This window comes from Macaca fascicularis, chromosome 12 (assembly GCF_037993035.2).
Source record: "Macaca fascicularis isolate 582-1 chromosome 12, T2T-MFA8v1.1".
Lineage (NCBI taxonomy): Eukaryota > Metazoa > Chordata > Mammalia > Primates > Cercopithecidae > Macaca > Macaca fascicularis.
In genome coordinates this window covers 67,319,318-67,338,454 of record NC_088386.1, presented here as the reverse complement: position 1 = coordinate 67,338,454, position 19,137 = coordinate 67,319,318, and the positions used below count along the sequence as shown (strand labels likewise).

The 19,137-nt window shown below is 39.5% G+C and overlaps 1 protein-coding gene across 17 annotated transcripts in view; it reads left to right on the top strand.

Moving 5' to 3' along the window:
* SLC25A12 (solute carrier family 25 member 12) overlaps nt 1-17,537 on the top strand; it is a 227,991-nt gene extending 210,454 nt beyond the window's left edge. For all 17 annotated transcript variants that reach the window (XM_045367260.3, XM_005573477.5, XM_074009451.1 and 14 more), the window contains 5 exons: nt 8,212-8,352; nt 10,364-10,502; nt 14,053-14,211; nt 14,339-14,429; nt 16,427-17,537. In XM_045367260.3, coding sequence (XP_045223195.1) covers nt 8,212-8,352; nt 10,364-10,502; nt 14,053-14,211; nt 14,339-14,429; nt 16,427-16,628 — 732 coding nt within the window. In that variant the 3' untranslated portion in view covers nt 16,629-17,537. The remainder of the gene's footprint in view (nt 1-8,211; nt 8,353-10,363; nt 10,503-14,052; nt 14,212-14,338; nt 14,430-16,426) is intronic.
* Nucleotides 17,538-19,137: the final 1,600 nt, after the last annotated feature.

Here is a 19,137-nt window from a genome sequence, read left to right as displayed (position 1 = left end):
CCTGTTTTATATTACAGTATTGGATATCTCATGTAATTTGTTGAATACTGTACTGAAAGTGAAAAACAGAAACGCTTTATGGGTACTTCAAGTATTGTTTCTACTGAATGTTATATTGCTTTTGCACTATCGTAAAGTCAAAAAACCATAAATTGTATCATTAAGTTGGGGACCACCTGTATATATATGTTTATGCATAATATTTATATGTACAAATGTATGTTTATTAGAAGACACAAATATAGTTGAATGTTTGATTATGATATCTGTTGTGGGCAAAAATAGTACCTTAATGTCAACCTAGAATTTTCAAAGTACATTATTATGCATTATTGTCACCCTCTATAAAATAGGTAGATGAGAAACAGAAGTCCAGAAAGGCTAACTCTCTTACCCCAATTTACACAGCTAATATATGCTGGAGGTTTCGTGTGAACCCAAGTATTCTGATTTTTTTAGACCAAGTCCTTTTATTCTATAATGTCCTCTTGGGGGAATCAAAGCATTGATTTGTGTCAAAATAAATCTAGATGACCCTATTCCACTTTACAGTGACTTTCTTGCATCTTTCCTTCCTTCCTTTAATAAATATATGAATATGACATATTTATATATTTGGTTGTTTTTTTAGGTATAATTACCATTTTTAAAAGGAACAGATTTTAGGTATTCAGCTCAATGAGTTTTGACAATTGTATACACCCATGTAATCACCACCTAAGATAATGAACATTTCACCCCAGAAAATTCATTCATGCCTCTTTCCAATCAGTCCCTTCTCCCTTACTCCATGCAACCACACTTCTGATTTCTGTCTCAAGGTTTGTTGTTCTTGGATTTCGTGTAAATGGAGTGCACAAGATGCATTCTTTCATGGCTGGCTTCTTTTGTTTAATATGTTTTCAGAGAGTCATCCTTGTGTGGGTATCAGGTTTGTGTTTGTTTTACATATTGCTGAGTAGTATTTCATTGTACAAATTTACCACAGTTTATCCATTTTTCTATCGATAGATGTTTGAGTTTTTGTCTGTTACATATAAGTTTGCTATAAACATTCTTGTACAAATCTTTTTGTCAACCTATATTTTCATTTTTCTTGGGTATCTAAGAGTAAAATAGAGTCAATGTACATTCAATTTAAAATGAACTACCAGTTAGTTCTTAGAAGTGGATGGATCATTTTATAGTCTTCTCAGCAGTATACAAGTATTCCAGTTGCTCCACATCCTCACTGATGTTTGATATCTGTAGTGTTTTTGATAGTAATCATTGTAGGTATGTGAAATAGTATCTTATTGTGGTTTAAATTTGCATATTCCTGATTCCTAAAGATATTGATTATCTTTTCATGTGTTATTGGCTATTCGTGTGTGTGTGTGTGTGTGTATGTGTGAAGTATCTGTTCAAATCTTTTGCCTACATTTTATTAGGTTTCATATTTTTTACTATTTGTAGAAGTTGTTTATATGTCATGGATACAGCCCTTTGTCAAATAGATGTGTTGTGGATATTTTTTTGCCAGTCTATGACTTGTTTATTACTTTTATTAATGATGTTTGTAGTAGTTTTTAAAGAAAAAGTAATTATGTAGTTTTTTGGATAGATCCAGAAACTTAACTGAGAATAAATTTAAATATCTTTCCAAATTAACAAAACAGAATATTAAAAAAATCTAGGCCGAGCGCAGTGGCTCAAGCCTGTAATCCCAGCACTTTGGGAGGCCGAGACAGGCGGATCACGAGGTCAGGAGATCGAGACCATTCTGGCTAACACGGTGAAACCCCGTCTCTACTAAAAAATACAAAAAACTAGCCGGGCGAGGTGGTGGGCGCCTGTAGTCCCAGCTTTTCGGGAGGCTGAGGCAGGAGAATGGCGTAAACCCGGGAGGTGGAGCTTGCAGTGAGCTGAGATCCGGCCACTGCACTCCAGCCTGGGCGACAGAGCGAGACTCCGTCTCAAAAAAAAAAAAAATCTAAATGGACTAACCTATATGTACTTTCTAATGGTCTCTTTGGTAAGTACCTGTTCTTTTTTAATTGTTAAACTCAAATCAGAGATTAGCAATAAACTTACCTAGCTGACTGCATTACCTCTTTCAGAGAGTATATACTCCTGAGTGGATGGAAGTCATAAAACTCAAAACTTACTGCTCAGCAAAGTGCTAATGTTGCAGGTGAATTTCCACAACCCTATGCGAACACACTTTCTGGAGAACACATTCTTTCCCTTTGTGTTTTGCTTTCGGTCTGCATAGTGCTCTCACATGAGTTAGTAGTGCACAAGACCTCTGTAAGGCAGATGGCACGGTTGTGGGAATGGAATGGTTATGCTGAATGCAAAATCTATGACAATCTAGGTCAGTAGTCTTCCAAACCTAGAATCTTTGAATTCTCCCATGCTTTTTCTCAGCTTAAGCATGTGTGTGCCCACACTGCATACACACACCCTCCCTTCATATCGGTAAAGCAAAAAGCCCACATGTTAGGTGGAGCATTTACTAATCCTGGGGTCCAAGATCTGTAACTATCCAGCTCCTTATGATGAAGAATTCTGTGTCTTCCTCAGCAAGCCGAGCTTGTATATCTCTAACGAGTAGTTTGGAAACAGCTCCTCCACCTCCCATCCCCAGGAATTAGTGTGGTGCAACTTTATCCCTACATACTTATGTGAACACATATAGATATGCATACAAGTTAAAAATCCTTATATATTTATGTCAAAAGTGGCTTATGATAGGTACACAGGAATTTTCATTCTTGCTGTCTTAGTTAATTGTGGCTGCTATTAAAAAATACCTTCGACTGAGTAATTTATAAACAACAGAAATTTATTGCTTACAGTTCTGGAGGCTGGAAGTTCAAGATCAAGGTACTGGCAGATTCAGCGTCTGGTGAGGGAGGGCTTGCTCTCTCTTCCAAGATGGCACCTTGCTGCTGTGTGCTCGCTTGGTAGGAGAGACAAGGCAGCTCCCTTCAACCTCATGTATAAGGGCACTAATCCCATTCACTAGGGCAGAACCATCATGACTTAATCACCTCCCAAAAGGCCCTACTTCTTAATACTATAATGTTGGATATTAGTTCCAACATATGAAATGGGGGAAACACCAACATTCAGATCATAGCACTTCCCTTACCCTAGTTAGGGGTATATGTAATGTTAATTCATAACACCCTCGCATATATCATCAATCAGCAATGAGCACATTGCAGTTTATTTCTTTTAAGCTATCACTATCCTATTTTAGAAAGAACCATAGCATTTCCTATTGCTTTAGAAAAATATGAATGGTTGGTGGTATGCAAGGCTGACTCACTGTCTGTTCCTGTTCCTCTTGAGTCAGTCCTAGTGACACCTAGTTCTGTGACTTTTATTGTTTATCTGGTTATTTTATGTGCACATATGGTGTTCATCTGGAGTTGATGTGACCTTAAATAAACTGAAGTTAGATTTTCATCAGTCTCTAAAAGGGAAGACTTTATAATGAGTTACTTAGATTGGATATTTTGTGGTTGGAGGGAAATCATTTCAATCTATAGGAGACAACAGATCAAAGAAGGAAATAAACAAAGGACTTGGCACAAACAGGGCCCAGTCTCCAACCTCTTTGTGAAACTTGCCCCGGGGATAGGATTGAGAGGGCAGAAGGTTGAATAGGCCTAATCCTGTGTATAGCCCCTCGGCCTTAGGCACTGTGGAAGCATGGTGACATCTCAAAATTACATCCTTTTCCCCACTAACTTTTGCTGTCAGCTTTAGTTGATTTTCTCATTAAAAAAATCATATAAGATTAAATGGAAGTTTTTTATTCTTTCCATTTCTGTTATATATGGGTAACCCTCATTCAAAATGAGATTTGTTCCCTTTTATGTATCTTTTAAACTCAGTTCTAGAACAAAGAAATGACAACAGAATACTGAAAAGTAGAAAGCATCTAAGTCTGTTTTAATATTAATGCTTGTATCTCTTTTAAAAAATAAGCTGCAAATTTGATGAGGGAAATTTAAGCAATTTGAGAATTAGAAGCTAATTTTGGTGATTTCATGAGTGAAAAAAATTCAGCAAAGGTATGGTATTGAATGGTATGTTATCTAATATAAGCATTTATAAAAGAAGCAACAGGATGTCAAATTTAGCAATGTCCATTTAAATTTATGTAGCTGTGTATCATTGTGGTTTAATTTAAAATTTTATATATCTTAGTGTTGATTATTTCAGATCACTAGCTATATTTGGTTAGGTTTTTTGATGTTCATATATAATAAGCTTTTTAAAAAACCTTAGGTCCACAGTAACTAATGCCAACTAGTTTAAAAAATATATTTGCCAAATTACCAAATTTACCATGAAGAAGAATATGTGAGAGAAGACTTAGTCTATAAAGAAGCCATTGTTTCTAAGACCAGGTCTGTTTCTTGTTGTTGTTGAGTAGTTAATACATTCATATGTTTTGAAATTTAAAAGGTACAATAGAGTATGCTATGAAAATTATTTCTCCCAGCTATTCAGTTTCTTTATCCAGGAGGCAATCAATGTTTTAATCTTTAAGCCACTTTGATTTTGAGAAACTTAGGTAAATTTTGACATATTTATGATCAAGTGTGTACCTAATATCTTATGTTCTGTTTTGTCATTTGGCATGATTTTATTATCAAATCATATTGCCCAATTAACAGCATAAAATTGTATCTACTTGGCAGTTTTATTGGGAATTTGAATTTCTTCCTGTTCAATTTTGCTATTAAAAATAGCAAATGTTAGCATATTTGTAGAAATACAGGTACTATTTTTTATTGAAAAGTTACTATATTTATGGAATTCTATATATTAAAGATTATATTTACTGCAAGCAGTGGTTTTCCCCTTTGGAAAGCTGTTATTAATGATATCATTTATAATCAATAGAGTCTTGGAAGAAATATTCTATTTCTCTGTATTTGTTTCTCAGAGAGGAAACACCCAGTTCAATAGTTTGATAACATAGTCCCTCATTCTGTATTGCTTGATTTCTTACCAGTATAATTGAACGAATCTCAGATTTTACTCCCCCTTCCCTATCCCCAATTTAATATGTAGGAGAGAGAGAGACGGAGTGATTAACCTCAGAATTTGAAAAAGAACAGTGCATATTTGCCATGTATGTTTCCCTCTAAGCATTATAAACATCCAGAGTTTTAGACAAACTATTATGTTGGTACAAAAGTAACTGCGGTTTTTGCAGTCTTTATCTTTGCTAAAATTATTCAGCGTTTCTGGAAAGTATTTGCCTTATGTTCCTAGGCCTATCATGAGGTTTTAAAAATGTATACTAATTACTAAAAAAATTTAAGAGGTAGGGGTCTTACTCCATTGCCCAGGCTGGCCTTGAACTCCTGGGCTCAAATAATTCTCCTGCCTCAGTCTCTTGAGCAGCTGGGACTACAGGCATGTGTCATTGCACTTGGCGTGTATGTTAGTTTTTAAAGCATATACAAATGATGTAATTGTCAGAAGTGTTCCTCCTTCAAACATAGGCATGAAACAAACTTATAGATGTGTGCCTTGCTATAGTGTCATTGATTGTTTGCACTCTTACTTGCCAGATTAAATGTGTTTATAAATGCACATCAATTGAGTTTTGTGGTTATGTCCTGTGCATTGTTGGGATTTGGTATGTGTGCTAGGTAACTAATCTTCAAATCATACAGCAATTAAGGTGTATGTATTTTTAAAATGTAGTCCCACCTGGGTGCAGTGGCTCACGCCTGTAATCTTAGCACTTTGGAAGGCCAAGGCGAGTGGATCGCTTGAGCCTAGGAGTTCGAGATCAGCTTGGGCAACATGGTAAGACCCCCATCTCTACAAAAAATACAAAAATTAGCTGGGCGTGGTGGTGCACGCTTGTAGTCCCAGCTACTTGGGAAGCTGAGGTGAGAGGATCGCCTGAACCCGGGGAGGTTGAGGTTGCAGTGAGCTGATCCTGCCACTGCACTCCAGCCTGGGTGACAGAGTGAGACCCTGTCTCACAAACAAATAAAACATCAATTATTTCTCTTTATTGTACCATTTTTGTAGTTTCAGTAGAAAGCCTGTTACTTGTATACTTCAAAAAATTTGAAGCATTGTTAAAGGAGTATAAATCTCAATCAATTGGCAGTTATTTCTAAAAGGGTGCATGAGAGAAGGAAGGGGAGGAGGCAGCTGTGAGGTGCGGGTGGGGGACATGGATTGGAGTACTCCTGCCCAGCAGGATGTTATAATTTACTAATGATTACAAACATGAAAAACCTTTGTATTTATTTAAACATAATGTCCACATTTAACATTTGGCACCCAGGGACTGACACTGTCTGGTAGTGGCAAATTTGGGGGAATTAGAATAAAAATTTTCAGTTCTATTAATTTTTAAACCTGCTTTAGTTAAAACATAAAGCACATTTTCCAAAAGATAGTCTTTGCAACCATTATTTAAACAAGAGATTTCAGGGAAGTAGTGAACTTTTTCAATTGATTTGGTCTTTAATACTAGCTACAGGAGCAATTAGTTGGATTATTATTTTAACATAATTTTTCACCCAGCAATCCTTTTGAAAGTATTGTTTGCTTAGATTGAAACATTAAAGTGCTTCTTTCTGCCTGCAGTGCAACAGATTAAAAGAGAGAGAAACGCAGGCAAATCAACATGTAAAATTGGGTCAGTACATAGTTGGGGGACCTGTGCGCCAGTGGTCTGGATTGTGTTGAGTTGAGGAGTTAGAGGAAACCGTGAGAGAGAGACAGCAAATTGCTGCACCTCCCTGCTCGAAGGACAAAAAGGGGATTGAGGCCCTAGGGAATCCAGAACAATAAGCTGTCCATGAAGAGGGAAGGCATTTAGTATCATTGCTGGCAATTTTGAATATTGAAAGGAGTTAAGGAGTCAGGATTGGAATACGGGTAGTTGGGGGATTTATAGTCCCAAGGCAATTAGGAAAATGGACTGAGCCATGTTGCTGCCCCTTGGAAGCGGGTCTGCGAGGGCTTTGGGTTTTAGATAAACGAGCAGGAATGTGGGCAAAGGTTGAGCACTGAAGTACCATTGAAAGCTGCATGTGAATTTTTGGTATTGTTTGTAATCTTTACCTGTGGAATTACAGTGTCCCAGATTTCATATTTCACATGTGATTATATACAATGATTATGATGATATGAATATCATTATGAATATTATATGAATATGGTTATGATTACATAATATAAACAGCTACAGTTGAAGATGTACAAATGGGATTTTTCATTTCCTGAAAGGAGATATATATTTTATTTATTTTTATATATCCATGGTCACACACATTTTTTTCTTTCTTGTCTTACAGAAACCAAAAAAAAAGAAGTTGGTAGAAGTTTTTGTTAAACTTTTTTTTTTCTCTACTAGTTAACAGATTTCAGATGCAAATATACTCTCATTATCCAAATTCAAATCTCTGTCACTCACCACAGGAATATGGAATGTGGCTTTGATCTTGAGGGTGTTGTACTCATGGTAACTAGATGTTCCATTTCTCAGCTTTGCCTTGAAGAGTTTTTCTGGTTTTGTCTTGAAATGATACTGAAATTTATCTTTCTAAATTCTTCCCTTTTGTGTGGGTGTAGCCATGTACCTGTATCCGAATTTTGCTTAGGATAATACATTTTAGAATTTGAACTGGAGGAGACTTTTCCCCTTTTGACTTAAGGCACCAAAGTAGTTTTAATTGCTCTACAATCCAAGGAAGCAGAAGCAAGTGGGTTTGCTGCCAAGAATGCTTACCACAAAGAGGAAAAAAATAATTGTAGCTCTGAATTTTAGCTCTGGCTTGTAAAATATGACAGTCTTCTACTATCTCTTTTTCTTTCATTGAGTACCTTGCTGCCACATCTGTCTCTACTTTTTTTTCCAAATGGGTTTATTAGTTTTGTTATTTGGAATATGGCTGGGGTGATCCTGGAAACACTGGTCTGAGAAATAGTCTTGACATTTCAGCTAGAAACAAACCCAGGGGTAGATTGATCTGAGACAGAGTTTGAGACTATCCCTCTGAACCTCTCCAGGGTGGGCCTAAGTGTCAAACTGTCATTCCCTCATGAGGAAGGAGGTTTTACCTTCTTCTTTTCAAGATAGCAAGACGTGGAGGCTTTGCTGGATTTTCCTTTTTTACGCTGCCAGTCGGGCTCTGATGTGGAATCTGCCTGTCTCTTCTCCCTTGCCTACAGGCTGGAGGCTCTCAGGTCATTTTTACCAACCCATTGGAGATAGTGAAGATTCGTCTGCAAGTAGCTGGAGAGATCACCACGGGACCCAGAGTCAGCGCCCTGAATGTACTCCGGGACTTGGGAATTTTTGGTCTGTATAAGGTGGGTAGGTTTAGGTTATAATGTACTCAATAAAATGTGAAAGAATGTGGAAACCAGACTTCTTCCCTCCAACTTGAAAAGCAATGTTGTCTAGCAGGGTAGTCTGTGGAGTAGAAAATCAAAAAAAAGAAAAGAATCAGGACACTTGTATGAGAGGCTGTGGAATACATATGCAACCTCTCCTGTTGTCATCTTCAGGCTTTTGTGAAACTGTCAGCAAGGAGGCCAGTACCGCAGACCTACTGGCCTCAGGCTCACAGCCTTTCATTTGCTGGGGGGTTTGGGAAGACTTTCCTTGGTGCTCTCTTTGGGCTGGTTTAGGGCTTCAAAATAGTCTTATGTTTATTTTCAGTCTGAGTTATCTCTATTGTTAACTTCCCAGTGGGAGCTTTTCTTTGTCTTAATAATTTGACCACAGTAAAACAGTAGTAGAGTTTGGTAGGATTCAGGTCTTTAAGAAGTTAAGTGGTAGGATTTGTCAATAATGAATTCCATTTAGGAAAAAAAAAAAAAAAAACCAACAACAACAGAGTGTACTGTACTTTAACAAAATGCCAGTCAACAGATTCCTTCCCTGCGGGCATACTTACTCCCATCATTACAGATCAGATGTAATGGAGCAGAAGCTATTATTTTTCTTAAACAAGGAAGAGTATTTCTTTCCATTCCTTTGCCTCGTGTAAGGGGAATACGTAAATTTAGCCACCATAGACAACTGTGTTTCCACAGCATCTGATATAGATCCATCACTGCAGAAATGTGTAAATTTGTTTCTGTAACTGCAAATTAGAAATTAGAAATTCTCTAGATTGGAATCACACAGCTACAGGGTTCTCTGGAGACCAGCAAACAATGATGCCTGTCTCAAGAGAGTTTCGTACACATTTTTGCTTCCTCCTCCCCACTCCCAATTTCCATCCTTTTTGAATTCCCTTTGAGAGATGAATTTATTAATATTGCTTCTCTCTGTATTATCCTTTAGCGAGTCCGTGGATTTTTTTCTTTTTTCAATGTTTGAGTTTGTCTTTTTGAAAAAAAACCAGGGCTGGGAGCACTGGCTCACACTTGCACTCCCAGCACTTTGGGAGGCCGAGGCAGGGGGATTGCTTGAGCCCAGGAGTTCAACCAGCCAGGGCAAAATGTCTAGACCTTGTCTCTACTTTAAAAAAAAAAAAATTAGCTGGCACAGTGGTGTACACCTGTCATCCCAGCTACTCAGGAGGCTGAGGTGGGAGGATCACTTGAGCCCAGAAGGTCAAGGCTACAGCAAGCTGTGATCGTGCCACTACACTCCAGCCTGGGCAACATAGTGAGACCCTGTCTCAGAAAAAAAAAAAGAAGAAGAAGAAAACAGAGTCATTAAAAAAATAAGCGCCAAGGTGGAGTGTTTGGCTAGCTAGGTAGTGGAATGGTGTGGGCTTCTGACAGAGCTGAGAGAGGGGTTCTTTGAGACCTCAGTCATGGGGACAAGCTGCCCCTGGGTAATGATTTTCTACTCCTGTGGAAATCTGCTGCTAAAATATTTTGTCTGATATTTAGGACATGGGGAATGAGGAGGGAAGATTTGGGTTTCTTTTCCCCCTGCTCTAGAGTAGTTACCTTCCTTCACCACTGCTGCTAGCTTTTCACCTGGCACTGCGGGGACTCTCACCTGATGTAAAAATTTAAGAGGGTAGATCTTGTGTGTTTTTACCATAGTAAGAGATTAATTAATTTAAAAAACCCTGAATCTATATTAAAAATGCCAGAAAGTTCTCAGTTTTCAGATAGTATCATTACCCAGTTATTAACTCTAGGACTGCAGGATTCACCATGCTTTCACAAGCTTTGAGATATACGGATTTCCCTATTCCCCACTCATCTCCCGCCTCCCCCATTTCCCTTGCACATCAGTTCTAATGCTGTTTGAGGGACACCTCAGGCTTGTCACTGAAAAATGTCACATGGATCCCATTTGGGCATTCATACTCAGTTTCACACTGTTTTGCACTATTTCCTCACTGTGTGACAGGGTGCCAAAGCGTGTTTCCTCCGAGACATTCCCTTCTCTGCAATCTATTTTCCTGTTTATGCTCATTGCAAACTACTTCTGGCTGATGAAAATGGACATGTGGGAGGTTTAAATCTTCTTGCAGCTGGAGCTATGGCAGGTAACTACGAATTTTTTTTTTTTTAACTGCAAGAATTCTCCCATTATTTAAAAAGTACAGAATCTCTATGTACTTTCCCCTTTTATTTCTGGAAGGATTATTGTTTGTACCTGACTTAGTTTAAATATCACTTTTTCTCCTTTGTGGGATGTGCTGTGATTCTGATGAGAGTTAATTACATTTGCATAATGTGGATAAACAGCTTAATGCAGCTTAGCAACTCAGAGCCAAATTAGATCTGCCCATCTAAATTGGGCTTTCATCATTAACATGTTTCTTAGTCTCCTGTGCCCCTGAAACCCTGAGTACAGCCAAGCTAAGCATTAAGTTAGGAAAGTTTTTCCTCAAATCAGTTGCTTTGCTGTATCTCATGCTTATGCACAGATCTAGCATGCTCTTACTTTCTCTGTATATTGGAATCTACATGGTTTGGCCCAAAATTGAGCTTTTGTCGTGAAAGTGTCCCTCTTTTTCCTACCATTGCCCTCATTAGACCAAAGTAAGCAGTACCCCTCAGCAAACCACCTTGAACTCAATTTTTGTACTTTTTCTAACCCTTAACACTTTGTCATTAGCCAGGTATAGTGGTGCGTGCCTGTAGTCCCAGCTACCCGGGAGGCTGAGGTGGGAGGATCACCTGAGCCTGGGAGGTCAAGGCTGCGGTGAGCCGAGATGATACCACTGTACTCCAGCCTGGGTGACAGAGTGAGAGCTTGTCTCAAAAAAACAAAGAAACAAACAAAAAAAAAACAAAAACAGTTTGTCTTTTATTAATAGTTATTTGCATAAGTGTTATCCTCTGTACTAGGCTAATAGCTTCTTGAGGGCAAGAGTTTCATTCTCTTCATCCTTGCCTTTCCTGTGTGGCCAGTGTAGTAGTAATAGGTGCTCAATAAATGTCAATAACATGAAGGAAAACCTTCATCTCATCTAAGATACCAAATTAGGCACAGAAGAGATTCCATTTGAAAGAGGAGCCTTGTAAGAGCAGGGACGTACTAAGATGCTTCCTTCTGACCTCACAGGTACAGCCTGACTCTTGAGTTAGGAAGGAGCTGACTTGGAATAGAAGGAGAGAACCAGGTGTCCTTGGCTGCACCAACACTCTGAAAAGACAAAGGAAGGAAGGGGTGCATGTTTGCTCTCTATACAACCAGTAATGAACCATTGCAGAGCTCAGTGTGGCTGTGACCAGCCAGGCTTATGTTCACTGTGTGGCTCTTCATTGCTGGGCTCATTCTCCTCTGGAGGCTCTGGCTAAACATCGCGGCAACCTGAGCAGCTCCTGGAGTGTGCTGTGCTTGGTGTGTGGCAGGAGCCCTTGGGCCTGAGAGTGTTGGGATGGACCACATTGTTCTTGCTTGTGAAGACAGGGATGACTTGTGATCATTAAGAAACGGCCCCAGGGACCTTACCGCCCTTACTTGGGGCCCAGCAAGTCCTTTCTCCCCTAGCGGTGGTAATTTCAGTAAGTTTTGCGTTTAAAAGCCAGTAAAGTTACCCGCTCAGTCTTGGCAGTGAGTTGTGTGTAGCAGCCCCTTTCTGGTACTTACCAGTCTCCCACCTTTTTTTTTTTTTTTTTTTTTTTTTTTTTTTTTTTTTTTGGTGAGACGGAGTCTTGCTCTGTCACTCAGGCTGGAGTGCAGTGGTACAATTTTGGCTCACTGCAACCTCTGCCTCCCGGGTTCAAGCGATTCTCCTGCGTCAGCCTCCCAAGTAGTTGGGACTACAGGCGTGTACCACCATGCCTGGCTAATTTTTGTATTTTAGATAAAGACAGGGTTTCACCATGTTGGCCAGCACAGCTGGTCAGAGCCACACTGAGCTCTGTAATGGTTCATTACTGGTTGTATAGAGAGCAAACATGCACCCCTTCCTTCCTTTGTCTTTTCGGAGTGTTGGTGCAGCCAAGGACATCTGGTTCTCTCCTTTTCCAAGTCAGCTCCTTCCTAACTCAAGAGTCAGACTGAGGCCAGGCGCGGTGGTTCATGCCTATAATCCCTGCACTTTGGGAGGCTGAGGTGGGCAGATCACGAGGTCAGGAGATTGAGACCATCCTGGCTAACACAGTGAAGCCCCATCTCTACTAAAAATGCAAAACATTAGCCGGGTGTGGTGGCAGGTGCCTGTAGTCCCAGCTACTCGGGAGGCGAGGCAGGAGAATGGCGTGAACCTGGGAGGCAGAGCTTGCAGTGAGCCAAGATCGTGCCACTGCACTCCAGCCTGGGCGACAGAGTGAGACTCCGTCTCAAAAAAAAAAAAAAAGAGTCAGGCTGTACATGTGAGGTTTCAAACTCCTGACCTCAGGTGATCCACCCATCTTGGCCTTCCAAAGTGCTGGGATTACAAGTGTGAACCACCACACTTGGCCCAGTCTCCTACTTTTAAATGGGGGCAACATTTGCCTTCCAGGCTTTTCCTTGTGCTTCCCAATCAACAACGAAAAACAGCCAGGGAAGAAGAGTCTAATTGTGGACAGGCATTTGCCAGTGGTTGACTGAACCAACTAAATATTTCCATGGAACTGTCAGCAGCAACTTTTTCCCCATAGACATTTGATGTCAGTTTTCAGAATGAAATTATTTTTTCTAATTTTTACCAGTCAAGATTTGCTAGCAGGAACTGAGAACATTCAAAAGTCTGCCTCCAAAGGCAGGCAGTTTACCTAGTTTCATCTGAATAGGGTGCAAGGCCATGCCAAGGGGAGGTATTTGCATTCTTCTCTAGCAGAACCCCCTACAAGGCTGCCAGCTCCATCTGCCTAGTGAGGATACAATGATATTCAGGCCAAATTGAATTTCTTTCCCCTGGGGAAGATTATGTTGCTCCTTTGCTCTCCATTTTATTTTATAAGTAAAAGGTGTGGTTGTGAAATCCGTCTTCTGTGTCCTGATGCTGATCAATCTCAACATGACCCCAGGGAGCTTGGGCACAGGGGCCTTTCCCTGACCAGCTCCCCTATTGTTTCTTAACTGGCTGTCTGGCCACCTCTCGCTCCAGTTGTAATGACTTTTGTCATGTAAGCATGTCTGAAAGGAGTCACAGTTAACTCTCAGGTAGCCCTTCAAACAAGCGAGTGATTATGAGTATTGATACTCACCTCCCACACTACAGTTGACAAGAATCAGGAAAAACAGTAGTTTGGTGTCAGATACATTTAGTGACTCACTAAAATGACATTATCCTTTTTTTATACATAAAAAATACTTGTATCTTATTTAAGAAAAAAAGGAGGTAAAATAATTGAAACTGAAAGAGAACACGGGAATTGCCTTATTAATATTGCTACTTTTTTATTCGTTTCACAGTTATTTGGGATCGTGCAATGTAGAGTGATTTTTTTTTAATTCGGAAAAAAAAATAATTTTCCACTGATCACATTGAAACAGCTAATAGGCTTCTATGTCCTTTTCCCATTAGTGGCCAGACATCTATTTAAAGAGTTTTGAGTTCCGCTCAAGTGATTGAAGTTGCAGACTCTATAGTAGATGTTAGTAGTATTCCTATCTTTTATAAGGTACTCTAGATAAATGTAGTTTTCTTCTGAAAGGTGTCCCAGCTGCATCTCTGGTGACCCCTGCTGATGTCATCAAGACAAGACTGCAGGTGGCTGCCCGTGCTGGCCAGACGACATACAGTGGTGTCATCGACTGTTTCAGGAAGATTCTCCGGGAAGAAGGGCCCTCAGCATTTTGGAAAGGGACTGCAGGTAGGCAGGGGCTGGAGCCATACAGAATAGCTGGCTGGCTCTAGCATCCTCTCCTGTGACTCAGTGGCTGTCTTTACCACATTTGTTCTGGCTTTAAGTCTCCCCTGCCCCTGCTTCTGTTTTTCAGCTCGAGTGTTTCGATCCTCTCCCCAGTTTGGTGTTACCTTGGTCACTTATGAACTTCTCCAGCGGTGGTTTTACATTGATTTTGGAGGCCTGTAAGTCAGCTGCTCAACTCCTTTACAAAGAAATCACTAAAACCAAAACAAATGTTTGCTCTGTCTACAAAGGCATTGTTGCAACTCTTAGAAAACTGATAAGACAGAACCTTTAATAAGCTATTGGGGGATTTTAGGGAAGCAGCAAATTTTTTTTAAAAGACAGGATATCCTCTGTTGCCCAGGCTGGAGTGCAATGGCATGATCTTGGCTCACTGTAGCCTCAACCTCCCGGGCTCAAGTGATCCTCCCACCTCAGCCTCCCGAGTAGCTGGGATCACAGAGGCGTGCCACCACACCCAGCTAATTTTTGTACTTTTTTATAGAGATGGGATCTTGCGGTGTTGTCCAGGCTGGTTTCAAACTCCACCAGCCTTGGCCTCCCAAAGTGCTGGGATTATAGGCATGAGCTACCGTGCCTAGCCAGGAGGCAGCAGATTAAAATGCTGTGTAAATAATTGTCTTTTTTCACGTAAGCAAATACTGAACTTCATGGTGTTCTCATTATGTGGATTTTATTATATGGCCCTTTCACAGAAGTAATGTAAATGTATACCAGTAACACTTTTGTGCATTTTCTTTCAAAGTCCCAAGCCTTTTTGCATCTCTGATACTTCATTATTCACCACAATTTATTATTAGTTAGGTGTAGATGTTCTTGAAGCTAATTTACTGGAAAAACCAATAGGCTTGAAGAGAGATTTTGCCCATGGATATAATCACTAGTGAGCTGTAGGCCAGAAATTGGGCTTCTAAAAGTTTATCATTTGAAGCTTGCACTGAGAAGAGGAATTATTAGTTGAATTTTCTGGGTGGGGAAGTTGTACCCAAAGCAAGCAGTTATTAGCTTTTTAGCAGAAGACCAAGTACCATTCCTGAGTCCTCACATCAGAAGCCTGTGAACTCCTCTGTGCCCAAAGGCCATATATGGAATCAGCTGTTGGATCAAGTGGAGGGACCTATACAAAAAAAGTGAGAACAGTAGTCTTACAGTTGCATTGTAGAAATGTGAAGCTTCAGGCTTTTCCATGCTTTCAACTTCTGTAAAAGAACTAAAGCTATTTATTTCTCTCTCTCTCTCTCTTTTTTTTTTTTCTGACAGAGTCTCGCTCTGTCGCCCAGGCTGGAGTGCAGTGGTGTGATCTCGGCTCACTGCACCCTCCACCTCCCAGGTTCAAGTGATTCTCCTGCCTCAGCCTCCCGAGTAGCTGGGACTATAGGCACATGCCACTGCGCCCAGCTGATTTTTTTTTTTATATTTTTAGTAGACACAGTTTCACCGTGTTAGCCAGGATAGCTTCTATCTCCTGACCTCGTGATCCACCTGCCTTGGCCTCCCAAAGTGCTGAGATTATAGGCGTGAGCCACCGTGCCCTGCCTATTTCTCTTTAAATAATTTCATTGATAATCTTTATGAGTCTACTACGTAAAAAGTTAACTTCTAAAGTTATGTCAAAAGAAAAATATATACTTTAAAAATTACTTTCATATATGCTAAGTGCAGAAAATTTGGAAAACCATAAAGCATAAAAGAAAAAAACCAGCCTGGGTGTGGTGGCTCACACCTCCCAGTGCTCTGGGAGGCCAAGGCAGAAGGATCGCTTAGACCAGAAGTTCGAAACCAGCTTTGGCAACATAGCAAGACCCCATCTTTACAAAAAGAAAAAAGAAAAAAATCATCCATAATCCTACTTCCCAGAGAATCTTCATATTTGAATGTCTTTTCTTCTGACTTTTTTCCTATGGATCTGTTTATATATGTATACAAGCATTGGAAATAAGGCCATTTCTCTTGTAAATCAGATATGTAGATAAGTTGCTGTCAAAGCAGCCATAAATCATGACTGTTGTTTCTAGTCATGCAGCACAGGTGCCATGGAAATAGTTGAGACAAACACTCTTCTTTGTGGCACATGGGTCAGACCGGAAATGTCCAGCGGTAAGCTGCCCTCATCCACCTTCAGCATGCTAACCGTTGGCTTTTTTTCTGTCAACAGCAAACCCGCTGGTTCAGAACCAACACCTAAGTCACGCATTGCAGACCTTCCTCCTGCCAACCCTGATCACATCGGTGGATACAGACTCGCCACAGCCACGTTTGCAGGCATCGAAAACAAATTTGGCCTTTATCTCCCCAAATTTAAGTCTCCTAGTGTTGCTGTGGTTCAGCCAAAGGCAGCAGTGGCAGCCACTCAGTGATGAGACAACTGTTGAGTGTGGCAAAATGGCACCTTGAAGAAAGAGGCCTAGGAGAGCAGCCCTGTAATGTATCCAGTCAGCTGCATGGTGCTGACTGAGCTGAGGAGTCAAACTATTCTTTCTATATGACATATACATATACTTGTTTATAAAATAATCATTTGCCCAGGGAGAAAACCACAATGCTGTTTCAAGCTTTAGTCTTATGTGTTGAAATGTTTTCGTACGCCTTGGCATGAATTAGTGTTCTAGACTCTGCTTTGCACAGCTTGCACTTACAGTGATTGTACATATTGTACATCTTTGTACAGACACATCTTGGCACCTCATCCCAACAAATCACATTTGTAGAAATGTAATGCGGTTCTGAGTGGCTTGAAATGTACAGAATGTTTTGAAAGTGTTTTATTAAGAATCACACAAAAATAAATGTATTAAAATTAAATTCATTCTCTTATTGGTGACTTATGGAAATAAAGCATCAATATTGGATGTATTTAATTCCTAGTTTGTTTTCCATTCTGGAATAAAAAGGTATTTGCTGATAAAAGGCATAATGAGACATATTGCTGATACCATTGAATAAGTGGTACTTTGGAAAGATGCATGCCAGTGGATGCCAGAGGACCAGGCTAATGACTTGTGTGTGCTGATATGTTTCCATTTGTATTTTAATGTGTGTGTAGACCCTCCTCTGTTCATCAATCAAAAAGCATTTCCTAGGCAGCTCCTCTCCTGTCAGTGTGCATATAGAAACAGGGATATCTCCATCATTACTGGCTTAGTTTTGCTTTCCTTTGACACAGCAAGGCAAAGGCCAAGCTTTCAAAAGAGTAAAGGATACTTCCACAGTTTTCCTTCATATGGATATGATTCCAGTCAAAAATAAAATGCACACCAAAATGTGTACATGTAGTTTGATTTTTCTTTGTAAATATACTGATAATGCTTTTTGTTCTGATTGACTACTGTTTCCAAAAATCTCATGATCAGGTTCGCCCTTTCTTCCACCTTTATAGAAAATAGAAAAATTAGTTTTAGAAAGGGCTAGCGCAGAGTGAAGGGAGGGAAGAAGAAAGAGAAGAAAGGCTCTATATGGTGATTTAGTGGGGTCTACGTTCTTACTTTGGAATCCAAATGCAAACTGTTCTAAAAGTCACTCACCAAAGGCGTGATTACTAATTTGGATCTAAACATACATCTTGACAGCCACATCTATACTTTGATATGGATGTGATTTGATGTGCATCATCAGAATTTATTTACCTTACCAAAGTGCTCTTGGAAGACATTGCTACTGCCAGTAAGCTGGAATATGAGAATGTATGCAAATATTTTCAAGAGGCGAGCCTGGAGACAGACCAAGTTACTTAGTATCCTGCACAGGGCTCCTTGATTGATGGCTGACAGCCCTGTGACCACAACTGTAGGCTGTTTGAAGGCCCTCCAGGAACAAAAGAATTAGCTTTGAAAGCAAGTTATTTTCAAATGTGTTAGATTGATCTCATAGGAATGGAACAAATAATAATACAGTTGTTTTGCTACTACCACTTGTTAGGAATATATGAGTAGTCCATGGATATGTGATTATAAAAGAATCCTATGTATGTATCTAGAGTAAGATGGGAAAGTGTCCCGCTTACCCTCCTTCTACCTCCACCACTTCCTGGCCCAGAGGTAATCACTGCTAATAGGTTACAGCATGAATCTGTAGTCTGTTTTTCATAACTCTATATAAATATATGTACATATTTATATTTTAACAGGATTATGCTGTGTGTGTGTTATTCTGTGTCTTGCTTGTGTTTTGGATATCTTTCCATGTCAGTTTATAAAGTTTTATTTTTAATGACTGCATAGTATTTCATTTTATGGGTTATAATACTTTTCATAAATCTCCCCTTTTGATATTTATTCATTTTTTTCACTACGGCAAACAATGCTGTAGTGAATGGCAGACATCTTCGTACATATATCTTGAGTGCATGTGAATTTCATTATGATAGATACTTGGAATTGAAGACTTTTAAGACAAGCTTTACGTTTTTATACATATTGCCACATCGGTCTTCAAAAAGGAATTATTAATTTACTTTCCTGTTGACAGCATATGAGAATGCCTATTTCTCTGCAACCTCAGCAAAGAGGGATATTATCAGTCTTTTACTTTTTCAGGAAATCATGAGAGCTGATCATGGTTATTTTATTTTTCTAATTACTAGTGAGATTGAATGTCTTTTCATATTTACTGGTCATTTGTATATTTTCTTATTGTGGAATATAGACAAAGTACGTGAAACATGTATGCATGTATACAACAGATATGTACACACATATATATTTTTAACATAATGTGCATACCATATGACTACCGAGTAAAGAAATAGAACATCTCCAACATCTCAGAAGCTCCCTATATGTCCCTCCCTAACACAACCTGCCGTCCACTTTAACATCATCCCTACTTTTCGCTTTGCTTTTCTTCACAGTTTTACCATTCATGTATATG